Source organism: Mastigoproctus giganteus, chromosome 10 (genome assembly GCF_048544385.1).
Source record: "Mastigoproctus giganteus isolate SK-2022 chromosome 10, ASM4854438v1, whole genome shotgun sequence".
Taxonomy (NCBI): Eukaryota; Metazoa; Arthropoda; class Arachnida; order Uropygi; family Thelyphonidae; genus Mastigoproctus; species Mastigoproctus giganteus.
This window is the reverse complement of record NC_143584.1, coordinates 15563830-15580906: the sequence shown is the minus strand read 5'-3', so window position 1 is coordinate 15580906 and position 17077 is coordinate 15563830. Positions and strand designations below refer to the sequence as shown.

General features: G+C 35.5%; 1 protein-coding gene across 1 annotated transcript in view; it reads right to left on the bottom strand.

The window, feature by feature from the left end:
• Positions 1–4806: 4806 nt before the first annotated feature.
• The window catches only part of LOC150078795 (uncharacterized), a 74300-nt gene continuing 62029 nt past the window's right edge, over positions 4807–17077 (bottom strand). The window contains exons 7-8 of the mRNA XM_090382285.1: positions 12930–12998; positions 4807–5103 (exon numbers count right to left, since the gene is read on the bottom strand). Coding sequence (XP_090238411.1) covers positions 4951–5103; positions 12930–12998 — 222 coding nt within the window. The 3' untranslated portion in view covers positions 4807–4950. The remainder of the gene's footprint in view (positions 5104–12929; positions 12999–17077) is intronic.

The window sequence follows — 17077 nt, the reverse complement described above, 5'->3', positions numbered from 1 at the left end:
TCAACCTTTCCACACTACAGCAAATTGGAATTCGCAATAACATCCTCCCCCACATGTTTGGGATTATCAAGTTACACAAAGCTGACCACCCTTTAAGACCAATTGTATCATACAGCAATTCAGCTTTCGCTAATTTATCCTCCTTCCTGGTTAAAATCATAACCCCCCTTACTAAATTTTCCACATTCAAGATCAATAACACCAATCAAGCTTTTCAAAAAATTAATAATATCACAATATCCGATACAGACATCCTAGCTTCCTATGACGTTACTTCTCTTTACACGAATGTCCATATCCCATTTACTTTACAAGCCCTACGCAAATTCTTAGAAACAGACGATACCTTAATAAAACGTACCTCCCTTTCTATAGACCATATCCTTGAACTCACCACCCTTCTATTAGAAGCAAGATTTTTTAGATTCAACAAAAAAATCTTTCAACAAATATTTGGCTTACCAATGGGACTAGGGATTTCAGCCCCATTATCTGAAATCTACCTAGCCGCCATTGAAAGCCAAATTCTACACCCCTTTCCCCCTGAACTAAAACTATACATGCGCTATGCCGACGACATTCTTGTAATAGGCAACAGATCCATTATTGATAACCTCTTCATAAAACTTAACTCTGTACACGATAGACTTAAATTCACCCTTGAAATTGGACAAAATAATCAGATTAATTTCCTTAATCTTACTATCTATATAACAGGCACAAAATTAAATACGAAAATTTTCAGGAAAAATACAAACACCGGTAAATACTTACATTTTGCTTCTCATCACCCTCTAAACACTAAAAAGGCAGTCTTATATAACCAAATTCACAATGCACTAAAGTACAGTTCCTTACCCACTGACCTTCACAATGAAATACAGTATATCACCGACAAATTTATATCCAGAGGTTACCCCCACCAACTTATTTTAAATACAATCCTTAACGCTAAAAATAAAATTAAATCTAACACCCCAACCAAAGACAAAAATAAAACAAACATCCGCATAGTCCTCCCTTACCACAATGAACTAGCAGGACAGTTCCGACGCCTATTTAACAACACTGATATCTCCCTTGTTTTTTCCACCTACAACAAATTAGGATCCTTCTTCAGCACCTATAAAGACTCATACAAATATCCTACAAACGACCTTAATAATATTATATACCTCATCAATTGTCAACCAAACTGCAACACATGTTATATCGGAAGTACCACTACTAAATTTGGCTCATCAAAAACATCCAATACCCGTGCATACTACCATTTTCATAGTCTCATGTCCAACCAATCTGTCACAGAACTTACAACTCATGCCCAGACTCACAACCACAACCCGCTCATCGACTCTGCCATTTCAATCATTAAACTAAAATCCAGTTACAGAATACTCCAATATGAAGCCCTAGTTATTGAATGGTACAAGCACCACTCTAACCTCAAAATTCTAAATTCTAAACTCCCCTTCAATCTTTCCCCAATTTGGAACCTCTCGAGATTAAAGTTCCCACATGTCAAAAAAGGCATCACGAGAGTATAATTTTTTATTCTTAAAATATCACGCGCGTTCTCTCCCCACACATTGCCAACTGAAGACGTTCTCTAACTAACGAAAGTCCTCGTAAAGACTATTGGCTTCATCGGATTCACTTACATAGTTTTTAATCATTCCTTCTTCTCTTTATTTCGATGACAACCAAGGATTGGATGTGTACACTTCTATTTCCTTGCGCCTATTTAACTCAGTCAACTTTTATCTACTTCCCTCCCTTTTAATTTTCAATTCAACAATTCAACTTAAACATTAACCACGCTTCCTAAGTAAACCATCGCAGATTAATTTCAAGGTGAGTACCGCTTTTTAAGCTTTCGCTATTCCTTTCTAATAATGAAGTCCTTAATTTCTGTCAAAATTCCTTACTGTCATATTAATGGATATTAATACTTAGCAACTACAATTAAGTCATGACAATAAACCAATTCTACTTTTTTTTTTTCTTTTTTTTTTGCATTATTTGACACCTTCAATTTGATTTGGCACAAGTTCAATAATTTACTGGTAAAAGTACTTTGTCGTAGCAGCAAAGACTGCATCAAATGAAACAAGAAATTATAAATTTTATAATTAATTTTGGTAGCAAATATAAAAATAAAATAAATACAATCAGAACAGGGTATGTAAGCCAATCCACCATGGCTTGGCTTAATTACAAAAAAAAAAAAAAAAAAAAAAGTGAAATTTTTTCTAATGGAATGAAATACTAACTCTTAGAACTTTTATTAAATGCTCATATATATATATATATATATATATGCAAGTAACATGCCGCTTGTGGATTAACAACCATTAAAAGATCTATAAGCAGATGAACAGAGACTTTCAACAGCCTTTAATTTAATGCTGATGCAACCACTGGCAATTAAGGTTAAACACTTAATGCAGTTTCTTATTAAGAAAAATATACTCACAAATGTTAGCCATGTACAAAGATATCATGTATGAAGGAATTGAATAACAACTATTGAAAGATGAAAATGCACAAAGCAGAACTCTCAACAGATTACTGCAGAAAAGTGTTAGTTAAAGACTGTAAAGATGTATTCTTTTCTGAGAATATAATCACAAACAGTATTCAAATATAAGTCAAAGATTAACTATGAAATTAGGATGCTCTTTATCAAAAAAAGCAGAGGCATAAACATGACAAGATATATATATTGTTTAAAGAAATATCAAAAATGTAAACTTCTCTTGACAGATATGAGCAATACAAACAGTTAACAACAGCTAGAAAAAAAATTAGAAAAGCTAAAGGCATAATTAATGTGAAGCATTGCTAGAAAGTTCAAGGAATAGCCACAGTAAAGTACTGTTGTGATCACAACAGTAAAGTACTGTTGTGATCAATGACAAAAACTCCAAAGTTATGTTTCTTAATCTATCATATAACAGACATATGTTGTGTTTATTTTGTCTCACATAAAATGTCTGAAAAATTTATGAAGGAGAACATGAACCTGAAATTACAGTCTAAAACAGACAAACTCAACACACAGATTTATGAATTGTCACAAGTTTATGGAGAAACAGCAATAAAGGGATAAGTTTTCTTGTAAAAACTTGTCCCTTTATTGCTGACAAGAAAATTGCAAAGGAAATGTGCAATTTTCTAAAGAGAAAACAGCAATAACAACTTTACTGGGAACAACATGGTAATATCACAGGCTTATGAAAAAGTAAAATATTTCATTGTATTTTATATCATTTTATTTTTAGGTGTCTTGGTACATAGAAGCAGAACTGCAGTTTACCAAGTTCAAACTTAACTGCAGCTGGAATTTGCTATATTTGTCGTGGTTAAGTTTTTTTTTGTTTTTTTCATAAGTCTTAATCACAACAATTCTCAATCTAGTTGTCATCCAATCACAGCAAAAACTAATGAAAATGTTGAGTGGGAATTTGTTTATACCAATTGAAGAATTTACATCAGAGTGATGGTAGAATAACTGGGGGTGAATAATGAATGTTTGTTTTAACAAACTATCTTGAAATTAAGGTCTGCACAAAGATGAAGCCAAAATAATTAACTCACGACCAATAATCAAGTCAAGAGCAAATTTCCACTGACCTTTTGGATAACATCAACCTTCAAGCCCATGCTCATTGATAAAAAAAAATGCCAATCAAACATTTTGCCTTCAAGTTCTGAAGCATCTGCAGGAAACAATGTTGTGAAAAAGGTGCAAACTGTGGCCAGACAAGTGGGTGGTGCATCATGATAATGTGCAAGCTCAATGTATTATCAGTAAGGGAATTTCTTATGGAAAAATGGAATTGAATCCAAGGTGACCCCTGGATGGCACCCTCCCTGCTCCACTGATTTGACTCCATCTGATTTCTGTCTATTCTCAAGTATCAAAACTAAGTTGAAGAAGATACATTTTGGGTCTTTGAAAGAAAGTTCAGCAGCAGCATATGTCAAGAGTATTAAAATCAATCAACAACTAGTTCCAGAAATTCAAGTTGCAGCAGAAGAGAATAACTTTAGAGGTGTCCAAGGGAAGCTCTATATCAAGCTACTCTCCTCTGCCAACGGGGAACATAAAAAAATAATTGTAGTTAAACTTGCTTATATAGTAATTTTTAGAACTTTCTAGCTGCACCTCATACAAGCACTCTGAAATACAAATACTGTTTTACTACTGTAATATACCACATGAAATAATACAGCCAGTTATGGGGAAGTAAAAAAAAAAAAAAAAACACAGAAAATATCTGAAGATATTTTCTTGATATGTGCAACTATGGGGTTTGTGGTTCTCTCTTAATACACTAAAGTTGAGCTCCAATAAATGCTTTACAGATTAAGTACTGTACATATATAAATTATTAGTGGTAACACGTATCAAAATATTCTTTCACATAATCTCTCCTTAACATGCTCTGATTTTCAACTACACTATTATTTTATACCATAAGTCAAAATATTACAACTTGTACTTTAAATGGAGGGAGAAAATCCAATAAAAGAATCAACTACGAGTTGAAATAAGAAATTTCAACTCTCGAATAACTAATTATAAAAGAAAAAAAATGTATAAATATAAACTCAGCTACTAGTTAATCAAGTTAAACAATATTAACACTCGTATAAAAATTACCTAAGTACAGAACATAACAAAAATACTTAGTCACAGACTGAGTAAAATAACCTATGTGTAAAACATCTATATGTACAAGTTATCATATGGTGACAAGACAATCTGTTCACCAAGTTATATTTCACTCTTTGTGGCAGTATAATGCTTTCACACCATTTAAAATTAACAGAACGCTAACTACATATAAATACACACAATCTTTCTTCCAACTAAAATAGCCACAGCCAGAGGCAAAAATAGCACCCAGACAGATGGCACTGGAAAGAGGGAAGAAGCACATGTTAAAGATCACTGACTTGAAGGGGACGTTGCATTTGTAAAGGACTCTGACCCATCATCTCAAGCCTGCGAAGATGACAGTCATGGCATAAAAGGTGATTGTCCAATGGATAGCAACGTTTATCTGGTTCATCTGTTAGCTGCATTCCACAATCCTATAAAATCAATAAATCAATCTACTTTAACTCAATCTGTACATACAAGTTATTTAAATCACTGATTTTAAACTACACCCAAAATGTAAAAAATATTTTGCACCAATATCCATTAGATTTACGTACTAACTTTTTGAAAATGGACCCTGAAAAACTAACATAGATCTGTCTTCCAGCTGGAATGTCATTCCAGGATGCCTTACACCTTGGTGCTGCTTCCTTATTACTGTAGATCGAAATTCTCTAAAATGTTCATAATAAGGAAGCACATCAGGGTCTGATGATAATTCAATATAATGTATAATGTCATCCATATGCTGTCTTATAACAGACAACTTAGGATGAGGTGCAACTGATTCTTCATCATCATCGTCGTCCTCTTGTTCTCCATGAAGAGCATTTTCCGGAATCTCTCCCTCAGAAAAAATCTGATAGCCCGGATCACCTTCATTATTTTTGAGCCACTGTTCCACATCATTCTCAGTTGCATTTTTGTTAACGGCCCTCAGAAGACTGTCCCAAAAATTAGACACCTCAACTCCCTCAAAGTCCATTTTAGGTCCTACGTCATATAACTTCTTCCAAGCATTAGCCAAGGTGGTAATCTTCATATCTTTCCACGCAGCTGCTAAGTTGAAGATAGCAGATCTAATGTTGTATGCACGTAAATTGCGCAGTGTCCTGGTACCTCTTGTATCTTCTTCTGCGTCTTCTATTTCTTCCAAAACAACCATCACCTCTTCCAAAAACTTCTTATACAACTTCTTACAAGCAACAATTACACCCTGATCCATCAGCTGTATCAGTGAAGTAGTGTTAGGAGGCAGAAAAACACATTTAATTCTCCCATCCCTGCTAACTAACCTCTCAGCGTTAGGTTAAGCAGCTGCATTATCTAGCAGTAAAACAGCCTTTATTTCATTAGAAGGAATTTTCAGCATATCTGTCTGATGTGCAACACTATCAGATATAAATAGGTTCTAAATTTTTCCTTTAGGACAGAAATCTTTTGTCCGCTGAATTCGAAGTCCGTTAAATCGAGGGACTACTGTATATATTTTTTTGTTTAGTTATAATAGCATAGGATGATAATTTCTGAATTTTTCATTAAAAATTTTTTATTACACAGAATTTCAGTTCCTTTTTTGATGGAGGGAGCCCCAAATATAAACATCAATCAGCAAGCAATATTTTAGAAACAGTGGTTTGTATGATATTGCTCCTAAAAAAGAAATCCAACTTTTGAAACAGTGGGCAGTGATCAAATTTTTTTAAAATCTATGAAACCACAGCCACTTCAAGAAAAGCTGATAAAAATGTGTATGAAGAGGATACCAGTGACAGTAATGTTAGAAGATTTCCTTGCTTTAAAGCTGGAGTTACTAATATTGATGATCAATTCAGAAGTGGCATTGCACACACTGTATACAATAGTGAAAATTATGGCTACTATCTATTGATTTCTTAAAAAATGGATTAGTGTTCAATAAGAAAATACTGCAAACATTAAAAATGTGAAAAGCAATTAAAGCAAAACAGAAATTTGCATTATTGTGATCCAGTCTCATTGCATCACAATAATGCAAAATCCCACCTAGATGACAGAGAAAAGAAAAAAGAAAAAGAAATGTTTTATTTGGGTTTTATTGACGCATCAGTAATAGAAGCTATAAAATGAAACAGTCATAAAAAACAATAAAAGGTAAAATGAAGACAAAAGAATTCAGTGACCTACGAAAATTGGTCATATGTCAAAGGCATTTATGGAATATATAGTGTTTGTTTGGTTTTTTTTTTTTTTTTAGGAGCATTAGCAACTAAGGCCATATTGCTCTGGGAATATGCGGTGGTCATTCCCTGACCTTTCCGCATCCTCCGTATTTGGTGGTGACGGGCTCGAACCATGGTCTAATCAAGAAGCGTGTGCTACACACTGCTGCTCCTTCCCACCTGGCTACGGAGGCACCTAATATATAGAGTCTATCAAATAAAGTATAAAAAATATATATATATATATATATATATAGGCTTTAAGAGTATATTTTACATAAATCTAAATAAGTTAGTTTTAATCATTTTAAGTAATTAAAAGTAGCCAACACACAGTCATTGTCTGACAGTGTACAGGGCTCAACAGCCAAATGACTAAGAGCAGTAAAAGATAAATGTTCAGCTCTAAAATAGGGATACTAGGAAAATGGCATTGCAGTTCTCTCACATAGGAATAAGGATGGTTACCAGTCCTCAGCAGAAGTGAGGAATAACCTCCCTTTCCTACAAGGTTTCTGTGCAGACTATACTGACAGTTTGATTACAGGCTTAATCTTATATAAGCTTGTTTGTGACCCGTTCATGCCATGCCTGTTGCCAATGGGGGTGTACTTTGGTATAGGTATTATCTAACTGCAGTCTGTATAGGGAATAACAGGCTGTAACTGTTTTGGAGTTGTGCTGACCTGGCTGTTGCATCTGCCAGATCATTACACTCAATCCTAATGTGGCTTGTGATCCGCAGAAATGAGTCAAATGAATATTCAGAATATAGCATCAGCTGAACCCAAGATAGGATTATATCCCATTACTGATAAGGCCTGTTATGCATTTAAAGAGTCTGCATACACCTTTGGTAATTATGGGTTCTAATCAAACTCATATCAAACTTTTAAGTTTGCAGACTTGTTATCTTCCAGTTTCATTGAGCTTGTCACATTTTATTTTATTCCTTTGCTAAAGCCATATTCACCTATTTTATTATTATCACTCAAATTATGTAAACCCTTCTAGCTTGGCTGTACCAGTGTATTGCTCTTACTTTACTGGATGGCAATAAATTATTTTATATATACAATGTGGTCCAATGCTAACTTTACAACATACAACTCTGCTGAATATATACTGCATTCATGAAAATGCAAGACAAATTTGCACAATCTGGATTCTAGTTGTGGGATAAAGTGGCACATAGGTGGTTCAGATCCCTTGTGCACATCGTCTATAACTGAGGGATGTGTTGGAGAAATGTCAGCTTCTTATCAAGGTAAGCCCCAAGAATTCTGTCTCAGGTGCTATTGGAATGATACTGTCTGAGCAGTTCTGGTTCAGGATGAAAATTCCATTTGCATCAAAAATATATGTAAACAACCTTTTGAGGTGAGAGCCAAAAACCATAAGCCACTGTCCAGAAACTGAGGCAGTCAACAGCTTGCTGTAACTGTCATTCAGTGACCATGTTGCACAACCATAAAATTATATAAATCATCAACAGAGCACTGTACATAGCAGAAGTAAGTTGTGCATTAATAGAATTAGCACAACGGTAATATTAAAAACACAACACTTAAAGAACTGATTCTTACAGGAACTCCCTCCTCTCAGCAAAAATGGCAGACAGACTCATACAAATTTGGAATGCACAATTTTCACTTGCACATCCCATTCACTTTTCTTCTCTGCCACATCTCAATAGTTCATCTGATGTCCACTGAGGTTTAAGCCTTGAACAGCATTTCTTTGTTGGTATAAAAAGCCTAGTAGCTCCTTTGATTACTTCCCTGAATACTTCCCATTTAGAATCTGTTGTTAACATCATCAACTGATGATGTTACCAACAGCAGATGAGTGTCTCGCATCGGGTGCCGTGACCTGGCTTTTGGTTCATCCCACAGCACCAATTCTGCTTGCTAAAAGTGGCATTGAGCACTCACATCCTTTCACCTGGGCTTCAAGTCAAGCAAGTCAGACTTTCTCATCCATTTAAAGTTTGAGAATAGATTGAGGTCGTTTCGGACTCTAACTTTATCGAATGAGACTGATTCCCTCGAAGACCAGATAAAAACTGTCTGAGACCACTGTAGTCAGCCTTACGGCAAAAGCCTTTCCCTTTACACTGACAGTAATTATATCTTTAATTATATTCCACATTAGTACACTGATCACTGGCCAACCAGTGGGTCTTTACCTGCAAATTTTTAATGCATGAAGAATAAATGCAGATAAGCAGATCAAGAGTATTCTTCCTCTTGTTGCCTAACATGATGCTGTAGAAAACAGTCATCCAGGAAATCCACAAAAGTGTTGCTAGTGTGTGTGTGTGTCTGTGTGTGTCCAACCAACCCACAAATTCCAGTCAATATCTGGAAAATTAAAATCCCCATTATGAGACATTCTGATTTGCTTGATCAATCTATTTCTCTGCATAACTGTTTGGTATACTGATCAGTCATTAGGCCTATAACACACTCCTACTCTCAATTTTGTTTTCCCAGTGCTTATATCACACCAAAATGACTCAACACTGCACTCGTCACCCATGTCAACTGGATGCTGCCTCAGATTTAATATGCTTCTTAACTAAGAGCACAACCCCTTCACTTCTCCTGTCCCATCTGTCCTTCCTGTATAGATTGTACTCTCCATATTCAAATTCACTATCACTTATGTCCGAGTGACACCATGTTTCTGCTATTCCTACAATGTCTGCATTTGATGACTTAATCAGTAACTGAAACTCATTAAATTTATTTGCAATGCTTCTTGCATTAGTGTACATGCAAGTAGTATATGTGCACATTTTCTTACTCTTAGTTACCCAAACACAGCCCTTGTATTTATTTGTTCCATGATGACCCACAGCAGGGCTCAAAGTAATAACATAATAACAGTGCAAGAATCACTTTCACCTCTGCTTGTGGCTCTAGCTAAGCTATTAGTCTGTACATTCCAAACCACCTATCACTGCCTTTACAGCATCAGGAAATATTCTTGTGCCCCTTATATTCAAGTACAGTGGATTCCGGTTATTTGGGCCACCGGTTAATCGGGGCAGCTGTTTATTTGGGAGAAATCTTAAAAAACAGAAACCAATCGAGAAAATAGCCAAGGTTTACTTCGCGTAATTGGGACAAAATGCCGTTTAATCGGGGCAGGAGACCTCAGCACTGGAAATTACCCTACGATTGTCTCCGACGGTACCACGTGGTTCGGTCGAAATCCTGGAGGTCACAACTATAAAACAATTAGCAGTCACCTGTTTATTGGCCTTTTCTGTTAGTGAAATCTATCATAAATGGACAGTAAACTCGATCTTACTGAATTTGCGATAATACCGACAGCTGGAATTCTGCGGGTTATTATGGTGAAATGAGTTTATACTTCATTGAAATCTACAATCATAAAAAAAAAATTTTCAGATCTTCTCTTCATTCCTATTTTTAAAGCTTTGTAACTTGTTACTCTGTTCTCACTTGTCTCACTTGCACGTATTGTGTTACTTGCAATTTGTGTGTGCCGTGTTCTTTGTTATTGATTACTTATCTTTTTACTGTTTTAAATTTTAACCCCCACCCACAAATGTCATTGAACAGAAATGTCAACTAGTTTGTATGTACATATTACAGTACGTATTGATTATTCCGATTATCACGTATATTCTTCCGATTTTCATGTATCATTTAATTTTTTAATTGGTAAGATAATAAAGGGTAAATTTGTGCTTAATATATCTTTACTTTTATAGCCTGTGGATAATATTCCTCATATTTTCTCTAATCAGAATCGCTGTTTAATAGAATTAAAATTCAATTCACAAACGTGATCACAATGATCGGTGCTTACTACACATCGTATAGTGAATGGTACTTTACTATGGTGAGTTCGTCGTAACGTGATTTGATTGTACAGTGAACTAATTGTAAAGGGGGGGGGGATTACATTGTATTTTTAACTATTTACGTGAAACTTCGGATAATTGGGGCAGCCGCTTAATCGGGCCAAAATGCACTAGTCCCGATGTGTCCCAAATAATCGGAATGGACTGTATATCCCATCCCTGTAAAAACAGTCTCTCCTATTAACAAGCACAGACCACATTGAGAAGTATTCTGCCCCAAAATACTATTGTTTAAGTGCTAGAAACTGAAAGCATGTTTCAGCAGAAATTTTAGCAAATGTCTCCCCTACAGTGTTAGAAACTGCAGTTTGATCTGCAGTTGGAAATCAATACGTGGCCACCACAGTCAATGTTAAAGCACGGCAGTACAAAAGTGCACATGCTCCAAGTAACTACGGTTCAAGCCCATGACTACCAAATAAGGCAATTTCTTGAATTTTTTATTCTTTCTCTTTTGTGAACGAACTCCTCTGATCTTATGTTGTCTCCCTGGAGTGTTACAGAAAAGAAAAAAAAAAAAAAAAAAATTATGCTTTTGGATGAATAATGAGTGCAATGTATATTTGCCTTTCATTTTCCAAATTTTTGTACAGGCGAATATGGAGTTGGCTACCTGGGTGACAAAATATGGGAAATGGATTGAAGGGTACTCCTGGCTGTGATTTCAGATGTAATGTGCATTGGGATGTGGGTGTGGGGAGTGCACAAACGAACATTTAAAGGCTATTAGATGATGTGGAGTAGGATATTGTTTAAATGGTCCCGACACTGTTTTGTGCCTTTTGTGTTGTTGCATGCTTCATTACCCCATAGTTTACAAATTCATTATTTTTTTTGCTAAATATTTATTATCCCCTTTTTTTAACGTGTCACAATGGTCGTCTCACAGTCCTTACAAAGCAATTTTACTTTCAGGGACCAAATACCCACCACTATGCTACAATGGATAAAAGGATGGTTAAGTGGGAGAAGATAGAAGATGGTAATCAATGGGTGTTGCTCTTCGCGGACTAATGTTATTAGTGGAGTCCCACAGGGTTCGGTGTTGGGTCCACTGTTGTTTTGTATATTTATCAATGATATTGATGAAGGTATATCAGGCTTAATGTCGAAGTTTGCAGATGATACAAAGGTTGGCAGGGTTGTTAATGACAGTAATGGCAGTGTGCTACTGCAACAGGATCTAGATAATTTGGGCAGATGGGCTAAGAAGTGGCAACTGAAGTTTAACCTTGACAAATGCAAAGTACTGCATATGGGTAGAAGTAACCCCAGAGAAACGTACCAACTGTGTGGTACTACACTTAAGGTGGTAGAAAATGAAAAAGACCTAGGAGTAATTGTGCAGTCAGATATGAAGTTTTCTGAGCAATGCAGACAGGCTGCCAGGGCAGGTCATGGGGTTTTGTCAATGATATATAGGAATTTTGCTAGCAGGGAGAAGGAGGTGATTGTCCCTCTGTATAAGGCAATGGTCAGGCCACGCCTTGAGTACTGCATACAGGTCTGGAGGCCTCATTTTAGGAAGGATGTAGATTTACTTGAGCGTGTACAGAGAAGGGCAACAAGATTGGCGAGGGGAATGAAGGGATCCTCTTACCAAGAGAGGCTTAAGTTCTGCAAATTGCAGTGGCTGGAGACTAGGCACCTGCATGGTGATCTGATTGAAGTGTATAAGGCCTTGAATGGGTTGAGCACGCTGAATTCTAATGAGATCCTTCCACTTGTTCAGATTACGAACCTAAGGGGGCATAAATTCAAATTAAGAAAAGACAGATGTAGAATAGATGTGCGGAAATTTGCCTTTAGCCAGCGGGTGGTTAATTGCTGGAACAAACTTCCATCTGTCGTTGTGGAAGTTGATAGGTTGAATAAATTTAAGGAGGAACTGGACAGGCATTTGGAGGGAATGGTGTGATTTTTTTTTTTTTTTTTGGCTGATGCTGTATAAGCTCATACACTTGCTTTCTTGCATCACATGCCACTACTACTACTACTACTACTATGTGTTTTTTTTTTAAAAAAGAGGTTTCATGACCCGACAGTAGTCATGCAGGCTTTCTGTCTAAGACAAAAGTGTCCCATCAGGGGACATAGGACACCCAATGTGTTAAGAACATTTAGATACTGAATCACGTCTATAAGCTTCAATACATACCTCACAAATGTAACAGTCTATGTGAAAATCTTTGTCCATAGATACAACACGAACTGTTTCATCTGTACCCTGAAATTAAATTGTTGAAAAAAATTATGGAATACAAACAAAGAGTTGTAATCTATGAAAGATACATATAATTAATAAAGCACAAGAATTTGTCACACTAGACATGTCACAAAAATGTACTTCAAAGACAGAGATATCTGAAAACAGTTCTGTTTTGATTAAAACAGCTTTAAAATTTTGCTCTGCAAGTTTTGTGCACTTAAATGAACATTCCCAGAATAGACACAGGAAAGTTTCTAGAAGGAAAAAAATCATATAGAATCTTTGAGTCAGTAAGTAATGCAACTGATGTCCACAGCATGGACAAGATAAGATCTATTGCTCTGTCCTATTTGAAGTCAAACACCAAGAATATTTCTTTCCTACAAAGAAATGTCAGGTGAATCAGAATGCCGTCCTTGGTATCTTGATTCACTCCTCCCCAAAAGAATAAAAAAGTAATAAAAGTCTAATGCCTCCTTCACACTTCAAATTTATAATTTTCAATTCTAAAATTCAGTAGCTTCTACTTTCTTGCAAAAAAATGTGTCACCTAACCTTCAAAACAGATTTCTAAAAAATAGTAATATTGCTTCTGTGGAATAACTTTATTCTCAAACCTTTCAACCACAAATTTAATTCCTTGATGTAGTTAGAGATTTTATTTTTGGATGTTTCAATGAGCTACTCATGTACCACCTCTCTGGGGATTATCATAAGAGTGGAAATGCTTTCCCTCTACTGCTTCTGAGTGATCCAAGAAGGTTAACACAGGCATTTGAACCCTGAGTCAGGGAATAAGGAGGGTGTGATGCCACTTTAAAACACACTTCTCAAATAATGTCAACAATCATACAGGGACTGTGAAAAAAAGCATACTCTTGCTATAAGTAAATCACTTCTGAAATCAACCCTTGACATTTGGTCTACATTGTAGGCTTTGGATGGCTTATAAGCATATTGTAGTATGAAGAAGCATTGACAGTCATGCAACTCACCAGAATAACCTCATTTTTGTTGTAAAACATGCTTGGTATCAACCCTTTTCTACAGATTGCATGGCTCTGAATTTCTTCAGCTCTGGGGAACTAGAATGATGCTACTATTTACTGGCTTGTTTACTTTCTGAGCATTGCAAACAGGCTGCAAGAGTAGCTCATGGGGTCTTATCAATGATATACAAGAATTTTGCTGGCAGGGATAAGGAGGTGATTATTCCCTTGTAGGCAATGTTCAGGCCACACCTTAAGTACTGCATACAGGTCTAGAGGCCTTATTTTGGGAAAGATGTAGAGCTGTTGGAACGAGTACAGAGAAGGGCAACAAGATTATTGAGTGGAACAAAGGGTTGCGATTACCAAGACTGCAAATTGGGCAGTTTGGAGACTAGGCACCTGCGAGGTGATCTGATTGAGGTGTATAAGGCCTCGAATGGTTTGAGCAAGCTCAATGCTGATGGGGATTCTTCCTCTTGCTTAGATTCTGCACCCAAGGGGGCATAAATTCAAATTGAGGAAAGACAGTTGTAGAATAGATGAGCAGAAATTTGCCTTTAGCCAGCGGGTGATTGATTGCTGGAACAAACTTCCATCTGTCAATGTGGAAGTTGACAACTTAAATAAATTAAAGGCTAAAATAAATTCCATTTCAACTTTCCATTTCACCCTTAAATAAATTCAAGGGTGAAATGGAAAGTTTTTTTTTTTTTTTTGGTTGATGCTATATAAACTTGCTTTCTTGCATCATATGCCAATGCTTTCTGACTAAAGTACTCATTCCTAGTCACTATACAGTTCTAGGAAATCATCCCTCTCATATCATGCAAAATCGGAAATACACATCAAAAAATCAAAGAAATTCCTCTGTCCCAGAAAAAAAAAACAAAGTAATTCATCCTTTCATGATGGAAACTACATTACAAGAAAAGAGCAAGAGTTAAAAAATGAGACTCCTAATCAGAAGTTTTCCTATTTTCTATTATTTTCATTTAAATCACACTGTAATTCATTTCAATAACTAATTAATAAACTGAATGACAGTATTCAATAAATGATTAAGTTCCTCACAAGCATTTATTTAATGAATTAAAACTTTTTAAAGTATAAATAATATAAAATTACAACCAACTCTTCAAAGAAAATTCAACCATTATTAAAGAATTTGAAGTGTCTGATTCATTTATATATAAAATGACACTAAGTAGTTGAATTTTTAAGACAAACAGAAGTTTGTACATTAGACATCATTATTGTAATATCTGATATAGTGAAGTGCTTTGCGATGGGTTGCCTTCCTCTTAAACCTCAAATAAATAAATAAATATCACTTCCCCATTAGAGAAGTCTGCTGTTACTTATTCTCAGTCAAGTACCACCACCCAGATAGCAACATTTCAAAGAGACTTGGTCTCTCATTGGCAGGCAGGTAGGTAGGTACCCAGAGGTATGAGTCAACAACCCATTTGTGACTTATTTGCACAATATGAGAGATGCCAAATAGTGTACTTCTTAGACTAACAAAAAAATTTTCATGGTTTTTTACCTTAAAATTTTATTAGTCTAAGAAATACACCTTTTGGCATCTCTCATATTGTGCAAATAAGTCAGAAATGGGTTATCAACTTTTTTAAGTAACAGCAGACTTCTCTAACGGGGAAGTTTTACTAATTCAAAGTATAACAGGAAGACAACTTGTGAAGGATTTCACAATATGAGATGTTACAATAATAATTCCTAATACACAAATTTTAGTTTGTCTTAAAATTTCAACAATGTAGTAATAATGCAATAACAATGTCACAGATTAAATTTTTCATGGTTTCATGAAAAAAAAACATAAGGTATGTATGTTTTATATAAAAGCTACAGGTTTTTGGATAAAAATCCATTTTATAATTTAATTATTATCATAATTAAACTCTTAATTAATATAATACAATTCTAGTTTCTTTTCTTATTTCATTAATTTAATTATTATTAATTGTGTCCCAGGAAATAGAGAATGGCACATCCTTATTTTCCAAAATCTTTATTGAAGTCATTTTATCTCCAACTTTGAAATGGGGAAGAGTAGGCCTCACCATATGAGGAAAACTTCAAATATGTGGATGACAGAGCTTGGTAACTGGGTACCTTGAAGGGGTGGATCTAATTGAGGTTTACAAAGCTCTGAGATGGAACAGTGAAATGAAAGGAGGCAAAATTTTCATGGTATTAAATGACAATAAAAGCAGGAAGCATAAATTCAAACTAAGAGAAAGAATTAAAGCAAAGATATAAAGCATTTATATTGTAGGAAGTCAGGCAGCAAGTTACTTCCATGAGTAGTTAAGGCTGACAGCTCAGGGAAATTCCTGAAAGGCCAGTATCTACAGGAAGAAGGGAATTATTTTAATTTTTTTTTTTTGTAAAAGGTTCTGGATTCCTTGCAGAGTATGGCTAATTTGTTGTTTTTATGGGGGTTTGATGGTGCATAAGCTGCTGTGGCTATAATGTGCCTATTCATTTATAATATAAGGATATGAGAAATTTTTGTAAAATCAGAAATGATTAAAAAGTCCAGTTTGCTTGAGGTAGTTGAAAAATTCAGAAATATTTGCATTGTCACCAATGAGATTCTCTAAAGTTATTGGTTTATCAAGATTTACCAGTGATAGCAGGATTGATGTTCTGTCTTGTCTATAGTAGAGGCAGTGAATGAGAATGTGTTTAACAGTCAGATTTATATAACAATGTGGACACTGTGGTGGATCATCTCCTGTGAGTAAATAAAGGTGGGTTAGATGAGTATGACCTATTCTTGCCCTTGAAAGGACTACTACTTCTCGTCTTGATGTACAGACACTGGAGTGCCAAATTTTCGGATCATGTTTAAACTGCAAGAGTTTATTATTAGTTTGAGAGTGCCAGATTGTTGTCCAATTCTGGAAGGCATGCGGCATGAATCATTAGTGAATAGTCTGATGCTGGAACAGGGATATTCGTTAAATCTAAGGTGGTTGGATTTTTTGCAGCTTTGTCGGCAAGTTCATTGCCCAAAAAACCAGAACATGCTAGAATCCAACAGAAGGTGACTAGTTGGTGGCATTTTTCAATCTGTAA